This window comes from Mugil cephalus, chromosome 19 (assembly GCF_022458985.1).
Source record: "Mugil cephalus isolate CIBA_MC_2020 chromosome 19, CIBA_Mcephalus_1.1, whole genome shotgun sequence".
Classification (NCBI taxonomy): domain Eukaryota; kingdom Metazoa; phylum Chordata; class Actinopteri; order Mugiliformes; family Mugilidae; genus Mugil; species Mugil cephalus.
The window spans coordinates 8,399,944-8,423,329 of NC_061788.1; the positions used below are offsets into that span (position 1 = coordinate 8,399,944).

At 48.4% G+C, this 23,386-nt stretch overlaps 1 protein-coding gene across 1 annotated transcript; it reads left to right on the forward strand.

Moving 5' to 3' along the window:
• The first annotated feature begins 4,428 nt into the window (after positions 1–4,428).
• On the forward strand, positions 4,429–22,228 carry smad7 (SMAD family member 7). The gene is made up of 4 exons (XM_047569567.1): positions 4,429–6,002; positions 6,913–6,966; positions 10,500–10,571; positions 21,310–22,228. Exons 1-4 carry the CDS (start codon positions 5,537–5,539, stop codon positions 21,846–21,848), a joined length of 1,131 nt encoding a protein of 376 aa, XP_047425523.1. The 5' UTR covers positions 4,429–5,536; the 3' UTR covers positions 21,849–22,228.
• The last annotated feature ends 1,158 nt before the right edge of the window (positions 22,229–23,386 follow it).

The following is a 23,386-nucleotide window of genomic DNA, read 5'->3' on the forward strand; positions in this document are numbered from 1 at the left end:
CTTGAGGAAAACAGTCATGACTCGACTCGCTGCCTTTGTGAATATGTGTGTGAATGTCAAAGACCATGTGTAACATTATGACCACCTTCCTAATATTGTGTAGGTCTCCCTTTGTGGCTCCAAAACTGTTGTGACTAATCAGAGAATGGAAATAAACCTTCTGTGGGTGTCCTGTGGTGGCATCTGGTCTGGACTAGATGGGTGGTACGTGTCTAAGTAACATCCACGTGAACGTCAAATCCAAAAGTTTCCCAGCAGAACATTGTATTGTCACAAGTCGGTTGATGTTATTCACTTCCCGTTCCCCCGGTTTTAATGTTGTGGCTGAACGGTGTAGCTGAAGAACCCAAAAGAGAGATACCTCCCGCCAGCACGACATCTTTCCATGTTTGTCTTTGTTCTTTGATAATAATAACAACGTCTTCAAATTCTCACACTAGAAATAGTTTCTTCTACATCGCTGCAAATACAGAAACCACTCCCACTTATCAAAGGACCCCCGGGGGGACCTCCACCCCCAGGTTGGGAACCACCGCCTTAAGACAAACATTTACATAGCTTTGTTTCAGTTGTGTATGACAGTTTGACACTAATTTGCCTAATGTTTGTAGGCAGTTTGTAGCACCTGTGATAAGTGTATGTTTACAGGTAACACCCGAGTAACCTGACGTATTTTCAATCACTATTTGTGGGATTTATTGCTTCTCCACATTCAGATTAGATTACCATCAAGACAGACTTTTTCTGCGAGGAATTAAAATGACTCTTTCCAATTATTTGATTAATGGGAAGGATTTATTGGCAAGTAAAAGTAGAATTAGCCTCAGGAAAGTTTGACTTTCAATCTTCTAAATACAAATGTCGCCTCCAATTTCCATGTCCGTAACCTATTACCTTGCGTCCCAATTTTATGTGCCTTTTAATTAACTTGCGGACAGAAAGATAATGTGCAGCTATCGATTCAAGCCAAAGCTTCGCACATCTTTTAAAGTTCCCGCTGGATTTACGGCTTTCGCCGCTCTATGCGACTGTAAAGTGATTATCTTTAGGTAGATGTAGAGTTTATGTGACAAAATAACTAATTTGATGACACTGCCTTGGGTTTTTAGAAAAGAATATCTGTCGTTTTTTAATCCTTTCCGGACGTTTTTATAGACTTTAGGAACAGATTAATGGAATATTCTGCAGATTAATCCATAATAATAATAATAATAAAAGTTGCTTCTCTTGGTACCCACCGAGAGAAGCTGTGATCTGTATCTGTAATATCCGTCTCCTGTCGGACACAGAGATGTAATATCACCGACTAATATTTTCTTGAGCCCGTCCGTTGACTCGACGCCGTCATATATCAACCTGCGAACGCGTGAGATGCGCTTTCAGATTTCGTCAATGGCGGCTCATTATTGTGCCGTCGGATCACATTGGATTCAGTTTCGAAACCTTGCCTGAATATTCTGACTCAGGAATAATAATAAAAAAAAAAAAGCCATTATAGGGAGAATACAGAAGGAGCTGTTGACCTCTAAACCGTTCTCCGAGAAGCTGACTGAATAAAAAAATAAAAATAAATTAAAAAAATAGTGGCAACAGGTGGATGAACAAGCCGCCAGGATAAGGATGGCCTGCACGGGACAGATGTTGACAAGTGCTCCATTTTTTTCCAACACAACAGGGATGAGAACAGTTTCTCGCTGTTACATTTTCTTTTTCTTCTTCTTTTTTTTTCATTATTCGTGACATTTGCCAGTGTGGTGGGCGTTCCTGCGCCTTCCTGACAAGATATCAGATGTGCAAGTGGTGGTGGGGTGGGGGAAAAAAGGGGTTCTCTATATCTTCTTTTAATTAAAGTTGTCTTATTTTTATCATTCTTATCTTAGAAATGAACAAACTCCCCACATATACGCCTCTTTAATTGCATATGCATGACCCCTTGTCTGGAAGCAGTCACCGTGTCAATAAATTATAGTAAAGGCCAATGCTGCTATCTGGAATATTAATCACTCCTCTTCCCGTGTGAAGCTGTTTTACCCAAGCTGCATGCCCTCTCTTGAATTAGCTCTACGCACCACTTGATAGACCTTAAAGAGGTCCTTAAAACAACAGTTCAGCACTTTTGGAATTACATTTGCTCACTTTGTTGAAGAGGGTTAGAAGACTTCTGTCAGGATCTATATTTAATGGGAAAAATCTATACATTAAACCTTTTATTGTAAGCTTGTATTAAGTGAAATCCCCCTACTTATCAAAACTTGTGAGATTTAAAGGGATCTGAAAGCATAAAAAATATGCTTGAAACACAAGATATCAAGGCAATATAATGTGTAATGACAGATGAGGGGAAATCCCTTCGTGAAACATTTAAAAGCCAGTTGTTGCAGTAAGATATAAAGCGCTTACACTCATCAATTTGTCCTCAGCTGAATTGTAATTCCTCCAACTCTAGTCTTAAACCATGGTTCCTTAACCAGGCCTGTTTAGTTTCTCAAGATTGCCTTGAAAATAGACAAATTCCCCATTCACAGTGGAAGAATTCAAATTGAAGCATTTGCATGTTTCCCCCAGTCAAGATGAGAATTCAAAGTGACTAATCCCTAGAAAGGAAGACCCCATTAAAAGCTATAATATAAAAAAAGGTTTATTTTGGTTCATCATGTTAGAATTCACTCATAAAGAGCCCACAGCTCCTGAATTATTTGTTTGAATTAACTAATCACTTGGCCTAAACCTGGTCTGTGCAAACTGGTTAATAAAAGCCTGTCGTGCACCTTTATGCGGGCTAGAATGCAGACGAAGTCTTGCAGCCAGCCTGAAATGGAAAACGGTTAGATAAAATTGGCTACTTCCTGGAGTCTGGAGAGTCACACACACAAAAGGAAGGGCAGGGAGATGTAGACAGGGAGAGAGAGACAGAGAGAGGCAGAGAGAGGGAGAGAGAGAGAGGGGAGGGGACAATATGAGTCTGCAGCCACTTCCACAATCCCTCTGACAGACCTTTTTTCCCCTGACTGATTGCTTCCAGACTGCCTTAAAAAAGCGGCGCAGTCCCCCTGCACCGTTTGGGCTGCTGTGTCGCGCTCCTGCTCGGCGCCAGTGGGGGATCCTGGGACAATACGGGGATGAACTATTGACTACCCCCATCAACACACACACACACACACACACATACACACATGCACGCACGTCTGTCCCCCAGCCCCTTACATCTCCACCATCATCATTATCAGCCATCCAACCCCCCCTTGCCCTGCAGCGACACTGTCACATTAACATACTGCTGGCTGCACCTCCTCCTCCTCCTCCTGGATTACTGTCTGTTGAGCTTTGGAGGAGACACACATGAGCCATTAGAAAAAAAAAAAAAAAAAGTTTATTTATCCTGCTCATACGTGACAATGAGGCTGCAGAGTCTGAAATGAGTTTGGTGTAAATTTATAGATTTTATACATATATTAAAATAACATTAATTGTATGGCTGAGACAAGAAGCCTTGCATGCTACCCTTAAATTATACTTTATATATAAAAATAAACACATGTCCCTCTTTTAAATGAGTGTTTATGCCTCTTAAGCGGTGAACATTACAGTCATTTGATAAAGTCAAAACTACAATGCCTGTCATAATAAATATGGATTCAGCTTAAAACGGCAATAAAGTGGGCAGATCCCATTACAGATCCGCTGTCAGGGAAGACAGGAAATTGATCCTCAGCTGATGGACTGTTCTGTTGGATAACTTGGGGTGGGTGGTAGCTGCCCCGTTGATAATTAAAACGGACCCAGTCGTAGCGTTTGTCCCACCTGAGGAGCGCGGCGTCCAGAGGGCGGCAGCAGCGCGCTCCCATCTGGGCTTCGGACGTTTCAGCGGGGACGCTTCTCACCCTCAGCTTAGACTCGCAGGCACATTTTATTTGTGTTGGCCCGAAATTTTGAGTTCTGAAAATCTTAATCGGAACCTGCCCCGCATGCAACCCAGCCCTGAAACGTTGGGACAAAAAAATAAATAAATAAACAAATCAAAACATCCAAATAATAAGAAAAACTGTATGTAGAGTGGTCAAAATGCAAAATAAAAAAAAGTTTTATTTTGAGGTGAAGCTTAAGTAATTTTAGTTTATATGATTGCTTTATAATAAATATACAAAATACTTTTGTTAAGTTCTGTTTTTATTTTTATTTTTGTGCTAGCAAACCTCTTCAGTAACCCCCGATTAACATTCAGCATTCAAAAACGTAAAGAGGTAAACTGAAAGTTTGCACCTTTAATTTGATCCATTTCTTTTGGTGAAAAGTTTTTTTGTTTTGCTTTTTTTTTTTTTTTTAAGTGTGTGCGCGCCTGCCTGGCTGCCTGGCTGACTGCGTGCGTGTGCGCGCCGTGGGCTCTACTTGATCTGTTGTTTGCGCAACACAATCACATTTCTTTAAAGCGACAGGGTGTCTAGACGCACACGTGACCGGAGACTGGAGACGGAGCAAGGGCACCCAAACCATCCGCCTCATTTACAGACACAGAGCCTTTTAGCTCCTCTCCGGATCACTCGTCGGCTCGCGTTTTGCTTCCACTCCCAGAAACTTCGTGCGAGATACGAGGCTGGATTATTTTATCTGAAGGGATTCGCCTTTACTAAAATAGGCTACGAGGCTCGGCTGCGCGGACGCAAACCGAGGGTCTCTCTCGCTCTTTTTTCCCCCCTCCTCCTTCTCCACCGCCGCCGCCGCCTCCTCCTCCTCCTCCTCCTCTCTCGGCTTTTACTAACTCAACTCGGGTTGGCGATCCAGTCTCGGATTTGCTCTCTGTCTCTCTGGACGTGGCTCCCTCCAGCCAGCAGACCACATCCTCAGCAGACGCCTGGCATATTTAGACGATAACGGATAAAAAAAAGAAAGAAAAAAAGAAAAAGGAAAAGCCACCGCAAGCCTGGTGGAGAGCCCTACTCTGTGCAGCCGGATCAAGGATTTTGTGGATTAATGCTCTTGAAGACACAACGGCGAGCCTCGGTTTTCATGGGATAATTTCGTTTAGGCTTAATTAGGCCCCGGTTTCTTTCATTTCCAGCACAGCCAGCGCGCACAGACAGAAGGATTCTTTTTAACAGTGTTTTGTTTGCTGAGAATCGGCACAGTGTTACGCTTTAAAGGGGTCAGCTCCCAGCGTTAGGTTGCACATCACCAAGTGAAGATTGTAACACATTTCAGGCTACATGCAGCCTGGCGGCAGTAGGTTGCCCGTTTGCCGTGTAAGCTGCTAGATTCTTTATTTCAGCTCAGTCTTAAATGCCCGAAGGTGATGGTAGTTTATCCCAAGAGGGAGAGCTAACTGTCCCGTGAAAACTGGCTGCTTTTAATTCATCTAGTCTGCAGGAGAAGGCAACAGAGACTGGCGTATGCTACAGATTTCCTCTGCTTATCCGGCTCCCAGTTTTTCCACCGTATTTTCTCAGGCTGCTTGTCATTGCCTGGACTCGGATCCCGGAATCTTCATGATTTGCGGACACCATGCTCGTTTTTTAGCCGGGAAATCATCTTTTCGTCCCGCATGTTTAGGACCAAACGATCGGGGCTCGTCCGGCGACTCTGGAGGAGCCGTGCGCCCGTGGAGGGCGACGGGGAGGCGGATAGAGGGACGCATGGCTCCGGGGGCTGCTGCATGGGCAAAACGACAAAGGTGGCCAAGTCCAACGCAGGGTCGGAGGCTGAATTGAAGGCGTTGACCCACTCGATACTGAAAAAGATCAAAGAGAAACAATTAGAGGTGCTTTTGCAGGCGGTGGAGTCCAAGGGGGGTGCCCGAAGCCCTTGCTTGCTCCTGCCCAGCAAAGTGGACGCCAAAGTGGGTCAACAGTCTTACTCTCTCCCCATGCTGCTCTACAAAGTGTTCAGGTGGCCGGACCTCAGGCATTCCTCGGAGCTGAAGAGGCTGTCTTGCTGTGAATCCTACGGGAAAATCAACCCAGAGCTCATTTGCTGCAACCCGCACCACATGAGCAGGCTGTGTGAACTCGGTGAGCTGGATTATTATAATAACCTCATCCTTTAACCGCAAAAAAGTTCTGAAATTGCGTTTAATTCTCTGGTGGTGGGTCCCAATTTTAAATCAAGCACAAATTCAGATACTGTGACATTATGTCAAAGAATTACCAGACTCCTAAAGGGCTAATTAGCCTAATTCAAATGACATCACCTCTCTTGGCACAGTTGTCTCGAGTTTCCATAAGGTCAAACTTGACCGAAGAGTGCCAAGTGGTCTCTTCGCGTTTTCGGCAGTGGGGCGCCACTAAATTTGAGTTCTGTTGTGTTTTTTTTGTTTGTTTTGTTTTTTTTCGGCGGTGAACGCGTTGATGTCTTAACACAGCTCCGTTAATCAGAATGCACGTCCACTGTAAGGACGCGGAGTTTGGCACCTTAAATGCGCCAAAGCACTCACGACCCCCTTTATTCCGACTCGAATCGGCAACTTCACCGAAGCCCCTCTTCCCAAACAAACGGGCCCGTCTGCTGGACTGTTTCAACATATCATAATTGGCATTTCCAAAGTGCGCACAGACTCAGCCAGGGCTTTACAGTCTTTCCACGGTGAAGTTTCCAGGGTCTCAGTGTGCGTGTGTGTGTGTGTGTACGCGCGCGCGCTTGCTTGGTGTCCCGGGCCAAAAGAGGCCCGTATCTCAGTTTGTCCTAGACGCTGATAGTGGCCCTTCTGGCGCCAGGCGGCCCCCTGTTTATCTGCCTGCCAATGAAAGGCAATAGCCGCCCGGCCGGCCTCTCAGCCTTCCCTCTCCAGGCGGAGCTGAGAGACACAAATCTTTTCCCCTGAAGAATGACAACTCTTATCGTAAATTTAAGATCTCTCCCTTGTTTTTTTTTCTTTTTCTTTCATGCACTCATTCTTTTTTTTCCCTTTTCTCCTCCACACAGAGTCTCCTCCTCCTCCATATTCGCGCTATCCCATGGACTATCTTAAACCACCAGGTGAGCTAGATGAATACACGAGAGCACCACATTTGCCTTGCAAAACACTTAAAAAAAAAAAGAAAGAAAGAAAAAGAAAATGCTTTTTAGTACTCGCACATGCTTATGCGTTGTCCATGTGACTGATGCTACATATGCATATGATTTTGAACACTATCTCTGTGGTGCCTTGGTGTGTGTCTGTGTGTGTGTGTGTATCTGTGTGTGTGTGTAGGAAGTGGCTCCATGTTATGTTGTGATTTATGATAGCAGCAGAGTGGCACGCCTGGCTGGCTGGCCAGTTCGAGCATGGCTGGCAGCCAGGGCAAGGCAGTACAAAGTTGAGATACCAGCTATATAGACTGACTGGCACATCACCAGGGGCAGTGTGTGTGTGTGTGTGTGTGTGTGTGTGTGTGTCTGAAGGGGGAGGGTGGTGGGGGGGACTCTGTTTGTGTGTCCATCTATCTATTGTGAATCGGGGCACAGAGAGAAACAGGCAGACAGCGGCGTCTCTGGAGCCAGCCTGCCTTTATCAGCTGAAATGATCAACAGATTAAGGTTGAGGGCTTGTGTGTGTGTGTGTGTGTGTGTGTGTGTGTGTGTGTCTGTCCCACTTCTCTGTTTAGATGTCTTAGGGGGTTAGTCTACGACATTTAATTTCTCATGATGGCACCGGTTGTTTTGTTTTTTTCTTTCTCTCTCCCCCTTAACGCGTTTTGCTCCGGCTTAATTGTTTTCTCCCTCCACCTGTGCCAGACTCCACATGGTTGTCATTCAATCTTACCCCCCCCCCACCCCACACCCACCCCCACCTCGCCCCGGTGCAGGAAAAAGGCACCGGGTTATGTCATCGCCAGTTAAGTCAGTTTTGAAGTGTGTTAAATTTCACGCTATAACCAGAATAGTGTGAGACTGGAGAGGAAGAAAAGGGAGACAGACAACAGCCTCTCTTGGTGTCACAGAGAAGGTGACAAATACATAAATGACTGAGTGTTGGACTGTTAAGCCGCGATTTTTTTTTTTTTTATATTGCTCACTTCTGCGTCTCGCCCGTCTGCCTGTCTGCTCAGAAAAAAAACTCGGCTTTGAACAATGACCAGTCATCTGGCCAGTTAGACAGGAGAAGGAGAAAGTGGCTTTCAGTGAGTGGAAACAATAGGAAGTCATCGCAGCTGCAGCTGCGGCCGCTTCAAAGCCTCCCTTCCCTCCGTCTTTGTCGTCTTCATTCACCGTTCCCCGGCTGCATTGTGGCACTTTGAGCCTTAAACGCAGGCACATTTCGTCGCGAATCCTGGAAAGCGAACGGCGACGCGGCGGACGCGTCCCTGCGGCTCCGCCGGCGTCTCGTTTCAGAGCCAGCGCCTCTGCATGAGTTCAGCTGGAGACTTTCCCGTGATGAAAGGAAACGAGAAGATAAATAGGAAATGCGAGCTGGACGAAGACGAACGGAATGATTATACAACTCGCGTTGCCATCCTGTTTCCCCCTCTCTCTCGCAGCAAACCAAAAAAAAAGGAAAAAAAAAACTTGAATCAGTGTGTGGGGGAAATTAAGAGCAGTGGAGGAAAGTGTCAGATTTCTCTGGCGCCCGTTTTAATATTTCCTCAAAGTCGCATGTGGGTGAAAAAAAAGTGCGACAGTCTCGGGCTTACCTGTGATTCTGTTTCCTCATTTGGTTGCATTCAGCCGGTGCAGCTGCAGTTGTGGTTAATCAAAGGAGACTCTTGTTTGTCTGCGTGTCTCGGTATTGGCGAAGGAGCGTGAACGACATATTAATAGGACAATGGAGCGTGCTGGAGGGCGCGCACGTATACACACTTGCACACGCAGGACTGATGAGCTTATCACGTAGGAAGACGGGTTTTCCCCTGCGGCCTCGGGGAGCTGTCATTCACAGGCTTCTTCCCATCACCGGAGGCTGTTGCAAATTTTGTATAATATTCTTAGCACTTGCTTTATATTTGGCCGCGATAAATCATCAGGGCGTCTAGATCTGCGCTGGCAACTTCAAGAAAAGTGTTGTAAATGTGCGCGCGAAAGCGGATGGAGTTTTATGATGATCGTTTTATGATGCCAGTGAGCAGGAAGTGGGGATTTGTGTGCCAGGGTGCCCGTCCCGAATCCAGCGGCGACCGGCGATATGAAAGCAGCCCGGGCATGAAACGCTACCTTGTTTCAGCTCTGGGGAATATAAATCACACACTGTTTAGCTTCGCTCTCTCTGATGCCCCCTCAGCCCCTGTGGTCAGCTGTGAACTGTTGCCCGGGAGACCGGGGTAAGGCTGCTGGCGGCCAATGAAAGCGAGGCAGGCCGGCTTGTGCCCGTGCATCTCGTTACCGTGACCGCAGCAGCGCGCGGGCCGCGTCCAGCAGGCGGGGGGAGCGGGGCGGAAGGCAGTTTAGGGCTCGCTGGGGGTGGGGGTGGGGGTGGAGGGGGCGAACGGCTCTGGTCTCGGCTTCGTAGCTCTGCTCGGTCAAACAGGAGCCCAGTGAGTTGAGAACTGTTCGCAGGAGTACGGGAGCGCTCAACAGAAACCGCCTCCTCCTCCTCACCATATGTGGATTAAATCATCACCACCACTAGGTTATATGGTCTGTAGTCGCCGTGAATAACCTAAAATTATAATCAGACCATCACAGATAAGTCAGGACCACCACCACCTACTGGGGTTGACGTGCAGCAAAAGAAATGTATCATCAAAGGATACCGGGCGACGAGGAGAAGCTCCGCGGCAGAGCTAGCCTCCTCCCGGCGGCGGCGCCGGCGCCGGCGGCGCACGCAGCCGTTTTGTCAGAGCTCCCATTCAGGTGTCATGTTGAAACTAGTCTTAACGTTACAAGCCTTGGTGGGAGTTTAGCATTCAAATGCAACAACAAAAAAAAAAAGAGGGAGAGGAAGAGGTCTCCTCTCTCTCTTGTGCGGCGGCTGCCTCGCCATAAAGAAGATTTATAGAAAACAGCTTTCAAGGCCTGTCAGAGCTCAGTCTGCTTCATTGTTTTTTTTTTTTTTTTTTTTTTTGCCAAGACGGAGGGTGTCCTGCTTAAATGTTAAATTCCGCGCCACCCACGCGCGCCTCGCTTATCTGGAGGCGCCTCCGATCCATCTTGAAAGATGCAGGAGCAGGAGAACGGGCCGAGGCCCGGAGCGGCCTCCTGTAACGTTCCGATCGGCGTTCGGCCGCCGGGCGCAGATCAAACGCTCGCCTCGGTCCGTTAGCCGGGGGAACTTAGCCCTCCGCCGACGAGCGGCTTCGCCTGTGCAGAGAAGCAGGGCCGACGCTCCTCCTGAAGCGGTGGATTATGGGGGATTATCGGGGGTGTAAGGAACTCTCTGCTGTTAGTCTTCTCTCTGATTGTGTGTGTGTGTGTGTGTGTGTGAGAGAGTGTGAGCTTCGTCGTCAGCGTCTTCATTAGGCATTGATTTCACCGGGGTGATTGACGGCCTCACAGCTGCTGCCTCTTTGCCGTCTCCCCTCACACACATGCAAACGCACACATGCAAACACATGCACACAGTACTAATTCAAAGTCTCTTTCTCTGTCTCCATTAGATTCTCCAGACTCTGGACCTTCATCCAGTGATACTGGGGGAACGACTTACTCGGCCCCTGTGGGGCTTTCAGGTAAACGCTTCTACAAAACGATTCCCTGCTTCCATCGCCCTTTTTCTTGCCTTTTTCTGCTCATCCTCCACATTATTTTCTTTTCCTTCTCCCGTGCATTCCTCCGAACGCACACGCACACACACACACTCATCTCCCCTCCATACTTGTGATGATGAAGCAGTGATTGTGGGGGCCCCTGCTTCCCCTCTGTAATAAAAAAGCCAGTGAAGGCGGGTGGTGTATTTCTCCCACATCCACATAAATTCCTCCCTCTTGGCTCTTTGAACAACGCTCCTCTCTTCTCCTCTTCTCTCCCGCTCCCTCTCATCCCTTTCCGTGTTATGTTGTAATGGAAGACAAACACGCCGAACCGTTGTTTGGAGAAGAATATGCTCTGTGCGTGTGGTATTGGGGGGGAGGTGGCGGCGGCGGCGGCAGCAGTGGCGGCGGCGGCGGCGGCGGTGGGGGCAGCGAAAGAAGGCTTCGACTTACATTTGAGTGTTTGTTTGGGTGTGTTTGTGTGTACAGGGGATGTCTTTGTAGGCGGTTAACACTCCTCTGGGCTCTGTGCGGATCGCAGCGAGACACAGGCGCCTTTCTTTCTTCCAGCTCTCATGCAGGACGTGTTTTTAGGCTTCTCCCATAATCCCTTTTGGCAGCGTTGCCTTCCCTGCCCCGTCGCCCTGTCCGCAGGCTGCGGAATAAGATGGTGTGTTTCGCGAGAGAAAGAGTTTGCCTGAGATTGCGCCGTTGCTGTTCTCTGCTTTCCCTTTGCCTCAGATGGTTCTCATTACCGGGCCTTTAAAGCCTGTTTTATGTCAGTTGGTGTTCGCTGCCCATTTTCCCCCCTCCTTTGTTTGGTTGGGAGGGGGGAGGAGGAAGGGGAGGAGGAGGAGGGGGAGGAGGAGGAGGCGGGTTGAGCCTGCCTGTCTGCGTTGTGTGTGTTCATAGACGGGGGAAGAGATCAGAGCGCTGCTTACAAGAGAAGCGGAGCCAGAAACGAACCTCTCCTCTCCTCTCCTCCGCCTCTTCTCCCCGACCGTCGGATGGACAACGGCGTCCTCCCCGCTCGCGTTAACTGAAGACACATTTTAAGTTCAAACTGCGAAACCCAAGACGCGGAGTCCTAACAGGCGCCCTCCTTTACTTTTTTCCCTCCCTCTGTAAGGCATACACGCCACCCCTCCTCCTCCTCCTCCTCCTCCTTCTCCTCCTCCTCCTCCCCTGTTTTCCTTCCTGGCGAGGATGACATGGCAGTGGCAGCGAGCTCAGCCAGTGAATGGGGCCTCCTCAGTGGAAGCGGCAAAGGTAGAAAGGCCGGGGCGGGATGTAGCCGGAGTAGCTCTGCCATCACGGTTTCCCTGGCAAGTCAAGAGGAGAAAAAAAAAAAAAAAAAGACTAATCCATTGCTCCTCTTTCTCCCTCCCTTCCTCATTCCCTGCTTCTTCCCACTTTCCTCCCTCCCTCTGGGGCCCTGACAAAAGAAACATGGCTCTCCCAGAGGCCCGCCGCTGACCTTCTAATTCACTCACTCTGCCCTTTTTTATGTTCTTCTCTAGACATATTTACAGAGAGGAAAGGGAACAGAGAGGCTCAGAGGGAAGGAGAGTGGCAAAGGCTTGAAGTCAGCAAGACTTTTTTTTTTTGCGTCGGAGTAGATTAATTAAGGGCTTGGGATATAGTATAGTTAGTAAAGCGGACGCTGCCTTCCCTTGCGGCGGAGGCTGAGTCTGAGCAACTGTAGAACGTTGCGCTGAAGAAATGCACAGTTCAGGGCGAAGGGAGAGGAGGTTCTTCCCTGTTTATCCGCCTCGGAAAAGGCCTAGACGGTCCAGGCTGGAAGGAGTTAAGTGAGCGGCGACAGCGACAAGCGCAAATGCAAACTAGGCTGCCTGCCAGGCTACCAGCTCCAAAGCTCCTCTCGCTGGCTCACGTCATCAGCTTGGAACAGAGCGGAGAGGAGGGAATTGGAGAGGAGGAGGAGGAGGAGGTGGTCGATGGCTGGAGGCCTGAAACTGGGTGTTGGGGTGCTGATCTTGGTTTGATCCGGGGCGAGGACTTAGCTCAGAGGTTTGGGTTCACCCGGGAACTGAGGCGAGAGATCAAAAGAGAGATTTTGAAACGGAGATCAGGCCGGGGTTAAGAGGACTGCCGGTCGTGAAGTGAACGCGCGGAAAGGGATCCTTCGGGTCGACTTTACGGGGCGGCTTAGCCTCGCGTTCGAGCCGACGGTCGTCCATTTTGCCCGAGCTGAAGAAGCTTTTAAGAGTTTTTAATCGTGTTTAGTGCCGTTGGTTCCGGTATGAAAACTTCTTGCCTGAATAAAACCCTAAAAGAGACGGCACTTTGAGTGGAGTCTGGGACCGTGTGAACAAAAAAAAAACTGGACCAAGGCAACTTTCTTTACTCTTGAGGTTACGGTGCTAATCTTTGATTTGGATGCATTTAATCGCAGCATTATCATTGGGTACATGTGTGCACGTTAATGTCGAGCTAGAGACCTCTGTTCCAAACTCTTGGAAGTGTAGCGTTGATGTGTGTGTGCCAGTGGCATGCCTGATGGTGCCATTGGGGACTGACCCGGAGAGCCTGCGTGTAAGAGGATCCAGTCGGGCTGTGGTGACATGTACGCACACACACACACACACAGTTTTTTTCACACACACACACACACACACACACACACAGGCAGGCAGGCGGATAGAATGACCTGGTGCGAGCCCTGGCGCACGGCCGACTGTCACACAGGCGCTTCCTCCCACTGCAGGTTAAATTTAGGCTGAGTTGTATTCTTATACCACCTCACTCGACAGACAGTCGGCCGGCCCTTCAGTCAGTCAATTAGTCATCCAGCGAATCGGCTGGTGGTATAACCTTCATCAGGGGCTCTGACAGAGATTAAATTTAGTCTTGGCACCTCGGCTCATTAAATCAGACTCGTTTTTTGTGTCACATAGAGGGCCCCGAAGAAACGACCCATTTTGGCACAAACCCGCGGAGAGGAACAATAACGGCGTGTTGTTTTGGATGTGTTTGGATTGGAGGTTTTTAATTACACATCGGCGACATAATACCCAAGACACTATCTTTTGATTTTTTTTGATTTTTTTTTTTTAAACCTAACTTCCAGCAATTAAGAGCTCAGCTCCGAAACAGAGCACCCTCAGTCTCCCTCAGCATTCCTGCCTTGTTTGGGTTAGCAGGGAGAGGAAAGGGCCGCACAGGATATGACCTCATGTCTTTGAGGAAAAGGCGAGCGAGCGGGGAGGCAGCCGAGGCCTCATCTTGACGGAAAACAAACACCAACCAGAAAGAAGGGAGGGGGAGCCGAACAAGAAAAGAGAGAAAATGTAACATTTGTTTTACTTCTTCCCCCGTCCAAAAAAATAAAATAAAAATAAATGCACGCGTCGCCCTTTTTTTTATGGCCGGGCGACCCCGCTGCAGAGAGGCTTTTAGGAGAAAATGAACGCCGCTTTCTGTTTTGGTCCTATCTCAATTTTCCCTTTTGTTATTTTATTTTTTTTCTCGTCTCCTTTTAAGAGGAAGGAATGGAGAGCTGGAGAAGATGGCGGCTTTGGGTGGAGGGAGTAGATGGCCGGCAGCTCTGCTCTGTTCTCTGTAATTTGGAGGCTGTGCGTTAGCCAGCGAGCTGAGCGGAGCAGAGCCGGGCCGCTCCGTGCCGGGCCAGGATCTCTCATTACTCCCCACTTCCTCTCCTTGCGCGGCAGCCAAGCCGCCTCTTGGCAAGGGACTTAATTTTGGTTTTGGCCGTCCTCTGTTCCCCACCCTGTGTCATTATGCTGCACAAATCGAAAAAACAGCAAGCGGAGGGAAGGAGAGGAAAAAAAAAGGGAGGGGAGGAAAGTGTGCCTTGCTTGCATGCGTTTGGGATTTTTTCTCATCTTCGGATGCTTTCGTGCTGCCTTGTGGCGGCGTCGAGATAGCATTTACAGTTGAAAGCATTAACCTACCTTAGCATAGCACTGCTGATTGAAAGGAGGGCTGTGCAGGTTTGGCTCGGGGCCAGAGCTGGAGGGAAGCCCAGAACAAGATGAACATTGTTTTGGTTTGCAGTCGCTCTGTGGAAGTGGATTTTAACATTACCTCAATGTATGAAGATATGAACGGGTTGAATGTGTGAAGGGGAAGGGAGGGAGAGGAACCCTCCTTTAGCCGGATAAGAAAACGGAAATGGAAATAAGTGGAGACACATGCCCGCAAACCTGCGTATGTGTGTGTGTCAGACTCCTTTGGTGTGACACACAGTCCCTCTGTCTCCACCCTCCCACTTTGCTCATTCATGTAGTCACTTTGTCTTTTGTGCGCTCAGAGGAGCAGAGTCTGTTTTTATCTCTGCGACAGACGGGACCCTGTCAGTAGCCACATCTCTGTCACAGACTAAACACACGCGTTCACGGGAATACAGAGGCGCATTAATAACACAGTAACGACACAACAACAACAAAAAAAAGAAGCCCAGACGGCGCGCAACTGGCTCTGCTGGTTGTGTGTCTCCCTGTTTGTGGTGTCCGCATTATTCGGTTCCCACGGTGTTTCAGTGCCACAACAATGTGGGTGATTGTTGGGCTTGTCTGTCCATCTGTCTGTAGCCTCCATGACTGTGTGTGTGTGTGTATGTACATGACTTTGAGATATAGATCCTGCGGGTAATCTCCTGACTTGTGTGTTTGTAAAAGTTAGCTGATGACATCATTACAGCCTGCCTGGCACCCTGTGTCCGACTAGCTCGTGTTTATTTGTCCTGTCACCCTGGGAAATCTGGGCTGGGAGTGGTGGTGGTGGTGTGTGTGTATGTGTGTGTGTGTGTGTGAGAGAGAGAGAGAGGGTCAGCATGATGAAGTGTTGGAATAATAACTCAGCAGGAGTAGGAAGGAGGTGTTGCAGGGGAACAAAATGTCCGTCTTTGCCAAAAAAAAAAAAAAAAAAAGTATTGTAATGCTGCGATAGTGTGGATCCAGATGGAAGATGCTGCTTCATTACGCAACGTCCCCGCGTTTTATCTCAGAATGTGCCTGAGTGGCATCGGGACATGTGGAATGGCGTAATTACAACAGAACCGTCCACTCAGAGAAAATTACGCTGTAGTTGGAGGCAGGAGGAAAACACGCGCCATTTCTCCTCCTTATCTGCTCCCGGTCGCGGCCGGATGGTTCATGTTAGGGATGGCGTGTCTGCAACTCATTCTCTCTATCTGTGTTTCTGCAAGGAGTCAGATCTGTAGATAGCGAAACCGTGCCACTCCCCTGTGTGGTTTTCCTGCCATCAGGGCTTATTTACGTTAGCTGAAATGAGGGGGGGAGGGTGGGGGGCTTCACACAGCTTCTAAACCTACTACCACCCATTTGTCTGTTTGTCTGAACCAGCGCTGGAATAAGTCTTGATCATGGCTGTCTCTAGTGCATCATTTTTACTTGGTATATCAAAAGTCTCACAGTAGCTTGTTTTCGACTAATGGGAATTGGATGAATTCTTGTGTATTTAAAGTTTTCTTTTGATGTACACCTGAATATGTGTGGAGGTGTTTCAGTCTTTTCTGGCTTTTGGCTGAAGGCTATGTTAGCTGTGACTAGCGCAACTACGTTAGCCGTGACTAGCGAAACTACGGTGGCTGTGACTAGCATAACTATGTTAGCCGTGACTAGCGAAACTACGGTGGCTGTGACTAGCATAACTATGTTAGCCGTGACTAGTATAAGCATGTTGGCCGTGACTAGCACAATTACGTTAGCCACGACTTGCACAGCTACATTAGCCGTGACTAGCACAACTCACCAGAATTTTCCAATAAACTGATGGTTGTCTAGTTGCATCGTGGGAAATGTAGGTGACAGACTAAGGCTGGTGATGTTTCTTGAGTTACAGATGTCCGTCGTGACTCAGTCTGACTGTCTTTCAAGGGGTTCATTGCTGGACCAGCGGGTTTTTAGGGCAAACGGTGCTTCTGCACAGCAAGTAACCGTTCCCAGTCAGGAGCAGATTGAATCATTACCTTTCAGCACTGGCTTAAGCTTTCAAGGCTGTGCAGTTATAATGATGTGAGATGAGGACAGTCCTCTGTGTCCACAGGAACACTGACTTTTTTTTTTCTTTTTTTTTTCTCACCGAAGCGGTTACCTTTCACAGAATTCCTTCCTGCAGGTGAAAATAAATGATGATGGCAGTCCCGCTGTAGAGAACTAGCCTAAAAAAAAAAAAAATCAATGAGACCAAATATTTTTTTGTGAACAATGAGACAGAAGTGCTCAGCTTTCACTGCACATAGAAGCACACAAACACAGGGCTGAGAGTATACAGTATATATATATATATATATATATGCGCTACGGCAGAGAGAACAAAAGGAATGCCTCCAGGGTGACCCTTGACCTTTGGAATAGACTTTCCCCGGCTCGAGAGAGGGTGTTGACTTAGAAAATAAGGCACCGTGTAGAGCCTTTCCTCCCCCCACGAGCTGTTTCCTTCACGTCTTCCTCATTCCTCTTTTCAGCCGCTCTGTGTGTGTGTGTGTGTCTGATGACGACAGGGTCATTACACGTCTGCGCTGAGCGATTCACAAACACACACACACGCACGTAGAAAGCTCTCAGGGATCGATGCGAGACAGATCTCAGGAGCCTCCTCACTATTTACCCATGTTGAAAGTGTTCAGGTTGAAAATTGGGTGCGCGGCGGTGTAAGCGTGTTACTCTGTGACTGTGTTGACTTCTAAGAATAGTAGCAATCGCGTGTGTGCGTGCGTGTGCGCGCGCGTGTGTGTGTGGAGTCAGACAGAGGTAATGATTAACCTTTCCAGACTGTGTTTCTGGCCTTAGGAGAAGAACCCTGTCTGCTTCCCCCACTCCACTTCTAAGCCTCCCCCCTCCTCCCCTCAACCGAGTCCAATTGTCTCAGCTAGCGTGGCGTACGCTATTTAAGCCCGTGGACCATTAAAAACCACAGGGGAGCTAACACCCTGTCCATTTGCCAAATCTGTCGCCCTTGTTCTAAAAGATTTTTTTTATTCATTTTTATTTCCAGTATTCCGATGAGGCTTATTTAACAACAGATATTTACAGTTTTCTGGTATGTTGCAGTAGCCTCACGCCCCCGCCACGCACAACATAAGCCGGTCATCTATTAAACACAGAGAAAACGCACGAGCAATATGCTGCTTCTGCTTTTCACGGCGCCGCTAATGGCTGACATCCACATTAGCTCACGCCACCTGCTTAGGTTACATTTCTTACATTGCAAAACCTGCTTTTATAAGGCCTTTTATTACCGTCCACAATGACACGGAGCACTCTGCTCCACTACCTTTCAGCAGCACATCTTTTGATCTGTCAGCATTTAAGCTTTCTTCTGTGTTTTGCTTTGTAGTGGACCAGCAGGGAAAGTCTATATTTTTATTTTTTTTTTATTTTGGGAGGGGTGTTTGTGTGTGGACCCCATGGGAGAAACCAGAATGGGACAGAGCAGCAGCAGACAACTGACAGGAGTGCAGAACAGAAAGAGCTAGGGTGACAGATGGCCTCGGGCTGCCGGCTAGCCAACTTATCTCTGAGGAGGAGAAGCCCGAGACACGAGGGCTGAAAGGCCGCGGTGCAGACGAGCAGGTGGGGAGGCAGCAAGACGCGGGCTAATGCCTCGATAGGCAGACATCCAGAAAGCTGACAGACGGATGTACAGACAGGGACGGCGCAAGCCTCTGAAAGTATTCAGGACCTGACGGTAACCCGACGCCACCAGGACAGACGCCGTGACACTGTGACGACACCGCTTGACACGCAAACACACACACACACACGCACACACACCTACGGGAGGAGCACCTGAAATAGTGTCGGGCTGTAACGCAAGGCGGGCACCACACACATGCGAACACGCGGTTTGTTAAAAAATTAAAGTTCGGTTAAGTCTCGCGGGTAGAGCGAGCCGTGACGATCTGGCGCCATTTAAATTAGTGTGTGTGTGGTGGGGGGGGGGGGGGGGGGGGGGGGCTGGGTTGATATATGTGTGTGTGTGTGTGTGTGTGTGTTTGTGTGTTCAGCAGCATTACTCATGAGGTGTAAGCTCATCTGCTGTCAGAACAAACTGTGAACATGCTCTTCACAAGGCGCCGCCCCGCAGATGGAAGAGTCTGCTCGTCTCGCTTTCTCTGCGCTCAGACGCCGAGCAGGAAAAAAAAAAAAAAAAAAGTTTGTTTACCTGTCAGGGTCATTTGAGCCGGACAGAACACTGCAGACGTCTGCGATACAAACTCGGGGGGGGGGTATGGATTTTGAAAAACTATTTGTCAGTCAGCGAGGACCAGTCAAAAGAGACACTATCATCTTGCACTTAGGGAAGCGCGGGATGCTCGGCTGATTATAAACACCTCCGGCCCGATGGGACTTTTTTTTTTTGTATTTGAATACGTTTTAAACCACAACGCTATCGGCTCGCGCTCTGCGCTGGCCGTTTTGTTTTCCCTTGTCGGGTTTCCTGCCATCCCTCGCTTTTCTGCCCTGTGCTGATCTCACTTAGCACCAGTCTCTGAGAGGGAAGGAGAGGCGACGAGGGAGGGGAAACGGGGCCGTTCTGAATAGCAGGGTGTTTTCAGGCTGCAATGACAGGCTCAGACAGGCAGCCGCTCTAATGACCTCTGACGCCAGGCCCTGTCTCTAGCAGCAATAACAAACACACACACACACACAGAGAGGGCCCCACAGGTGAGCTCCACCAGCAGGCCCACTGTCAGCTGTTGAGAAAGTCCTTCTCCTTATCAGCCCGTTCCCGTGCGAGAGCAGGCCGGGGTGCAACCCCTCGGCCGCCATTGTTGGGAGATTCTCCGACGTCGGCGCGCAGACACAAAAGACGCTTTCTGCCTCTTATCTCGAAGATAAATGCCTTTTTTTCCTCCGTTTAGTCAAAGGTAGATAGCTGGGTACTTAGTTTCCCCCCCTCCTGCACCCCATGAGGACGGATTTACGATAAACTCCCCCAGGCTCGGTGCAAACCAACTTCAAAGCGCACAGCCCCTCTTGTTTTATGGAGGGCATGCTTTCAGTTTTTCTGCCTCCTTCCTCCTCCTCTGTTTCTGTCTCTCTTCTCCCAGTGTTGTCTTTTTCTTTCCCCGTCCCCCCACCCCACCCCACCCCCCTCTCCCTGTGTCTAATGAAGGCTAATGACAGGCCGGGGTAAGTCCGCTCGGGCCGGCTGAGATCCTGCCGCATTAACATTGCAGTTTGTCTCGAGACGGGACCTTCCAAATTACCGGTTACATTCACAGCTACCGCCAGATGAGAGCAGGGTAGGGGCGGGCGGGCTTGCTGAGGGGGGGGGGTTGATTTGGAAACTGAAATGAGAGCAGCCCGTTCATGTATGTTCCCCTCTCCCAAGCTTTCTTAACCTTTGAGTGTCTCGCGGAGGCAGGATTTATGCGCGCGAGGAAGCATAAAAGACGACTGAGCCGCTGATAGAAGCCGCTGCAATTAGGTGCTGACCCCGAAAAGCACAGGAGACGCTTAAAAATCCGAAGAGGAAGCAAAGTTGCAAAAGTAACAGTCAAAATATGCAGAAAGCATTCCTTCTCTTCCCCACCCCGCCCCCTCTTTCTTTCCTCTTGTGCTCTCTCTGTCTCCCTCTATTTCCCTTGCGCCTGACTGGCTCCCACTTTTCTGGCTGGGAGTAGCTGGGAGCCAGATTTCTGTGGAATAGAGATATGAAGGGGGGTGGTGGGGGAGAGGCACGGCGCAGGAGGCACTCTGAAGGGGGACGAGGAGAAGGGAGGGAGGGTGGGCGGGCGGGCGCGGGGAGGTTCGGAAACTGGAGCGCGGCCAACGCTACACTTCTTTTACGCTCAGGGGAAACTTTAGACCGGAGAGGCCCAGCTTGTCAACGATTCAGACACCAGGGTCTGAGAGTTAACGGCCTTTCCCCGCTCGTCAGATAAACCCGGTTTACGCGTTTGCGCCGAAAGTCCCCCCCGTCCCATCCCGTCCCGTCCCGTCCCGCCGCCGTTGCCTCATCTTTGTCAAACGCGAGGCCAGAGATAGTTTCTAGTTTCCTACAGCGAGGGGCGAAGCACGTTTGCCGCGCGAGAGATGATCAGGACGGTCGGGGGGTTGACGTCAGTACATTGTTGGCCGCGCCGCTACAAAAATACAGCGAGCCAGACAGAAGATAAGCGCTTAATGCCTGCATAAATATTGTACTGCATGTGGACACTTGCCTGCCAGTGTCTCCGAGTTGCTTTCCTTGTCTGAAGTCCAGGAATTCCAACATGGTTTTCCTGTGTGGCAGAAACTGAGGATGACAGTTTAGCTTTGGCTCTCGACTAAAGCAAATTCTCCATTTCCCAAAACAGGGATAAGGAAGAAGTGGTTGCAATGTTTAAGTAGCTCGGTGTCGCCTTTGCTTTAGTTTAGGGGTCTTCCAACATTTTTCTGGCCAGGGACCCAAAACTGATGGAGAGATTAAGTAGGGACCCCCCCACCTACTACATGTGTTCTATATTAAACTCAACCTAATGCCATTTATAAATATACATTATTGTTGTCATTTTGCATTCAGTATTAAGCTGTGTTGGATTTATGTTAATGCAGAAATTTAAACTTGTAGCACCTCCCCCCTGCACTATCCTATCTATCCTATCTTTATTTCTTCTCTTTCTTCTCTTCTTCTACATATTTTAAAGTCCAATTCTTATCATTCCACTTTTGGTGCCACTTTCCGCAAATCTAACCAACCCTCTCGTCTGTGTCTCTTTCAGATTCCCTGGCTTTGCAGGAGTCTGGTGAACGGGCCCATTGGTGCGTGGTGGCATACTGGGAGGAGAAGACACGCGTGGGGCGCCTCTACTCAGTCCAGGAGCCCTCTCTGGACATCTTCTACGATCTACCTCAGGGGAACGGCTTCTGCCTGGGCCAGCTCTGCTCCGACAACAAGTCCCAACTGGTGCAGATGGTGCGGGCCAAGATCGGCTACGGCATCCAGCTGACGCGCGAGCCGGACGGGGTGTGGGTCTACAACCGCAGCTGCTATCCCATCTTCATTAAGTCGGCCACACTGGACAACCCGGACTCGCGCACGCTGCTGGTGCACAAGGTGTTCCCCGGATTCTCCATCAAAGCTTTTGACTATGACAAGGCCGGCAGCCTGCAGAGGCCCAACGACCACGAGTTCACGCAACAGCCTCGCACGGGCTTCACAGTGCAGATAAGCTTTGTGAAAGGCTGGGGACAGTGCTACACCAGACAGTTCATCAGTAGCTGCCCGTGCTGGTTGGAGGTCATCTTCAACACCCGATAGCAGCAGCCTTCCTCCTCTTCTTCAAACCCTCACCCCTCCTGCCCCTCCTCACAAAACAGACTTAAACCCTCTGCTCCTTTTTTTTTTCTTTGTTCCAGAGGTTCAAACAGGAAAAAAAAGAAGGATTTAAAAGAAGAAGAAAGTATAAAATTCTCGGACTTTGTTTAATAAATGACTAAGATTTAATTAAGAAGCGAAAAAAATGTATTTTATGTTATATATAAATATATTATTAATTGTAAATATGAAGACGTTTTATATGCATCATTATTTATGTATTGTGCAATGTGTTGACGAGAAAAAGAAAATAAGATGCACTTTGCTTAATATAAATGCAAAACAAAGAAATGCCAAAATAAAAAAAAAAAATTCAAATAACAGTTCTTGTGCGGCGTATTTCTGGGTTTTTTCCTCGTTCGTTTTAGTGCATAATTCAAGTCACTCCTCTAAAACCTTTCAAGTTTGATTTTGTCCTCATTACGGCCAAAGTCAACATTGGCTCAACTTTGTGTCACTGGAGGACTTTAATGTCATGCTGTGGATCTTAAAAGCATTTTCCTCCGAGACAAAATGAGTCAGACTGTGACAGAGCCATAACTCATTGTCTCTGCTCCTACAGGCTCATTATGCCTTTTAAAATGGTCGGTTTTTCCTGAGTTATTTGGGGATGAATGTCCCTCTTCCTCTCTGTCATTAGCCCGGCTGATGACATCACAGCCAGGAAGCCGTAATGACAAATTTCAGGAACCAATAAAGTCAACAGAGGGTCCGGCTTCCTGGAGGAGCCACTTCATTTAAGCGGCTGATAAAAGAAAAAGGAATGTATCAAACAATCGCGCAAAGAATTCGGGGGCCACACCTGAGGAAATGAAGACGCACTGGAAAATGCTTCGCGGAGACGTCTTCCATGCTAGACGGCAGAGACGAGCGTTCGGTTAGAGATGACGGCCCCCTTCAGGACCTATTGTATTTCTGAGAAGGAAAAAAACAGATTTCCTTCTAGCAAGCGCATTCGCATGTACGCATGTGTGTCTGTCTGGTCCCCGTCCTGCTGCTAGTCAGATGGGTGTCTGTGAAGAGGATTACTACTGTAAGCCTGCTTTACCCACACACACTGTCTCACACAAGACCTACATTCACAAGACCCACTTTCCACAGGATTCCCGCCCCCCCACCCCCCCATACACACTGCGCTCTGTTCAAGAACACAGCTTTATTGGAAAATATGAAAAACAAAATTACATATATGTTGACAGCGAGTTGTTGGGCTAAGTGGGAATGAAAGGAAGCAAGTCCCTCTCTTATAGAAGAGGGGGGTAGCAATTTAAGGAAAACATTAGGAAAGTATTTGATAAATTGTTAAGAGAAAACAATGAGATACGAACATGTTAACATGTTTTAAAATTTAAACTAAGGATGCATAGTTATTTATATTCCTTCCTGTCTGCTTTGTTAAAAACCCAACATTTAAACAAACCTCTTTGCATTTGTTTAGCAATACAGAAAGAAAACGTAGACACTGACACAGACGATCAGTT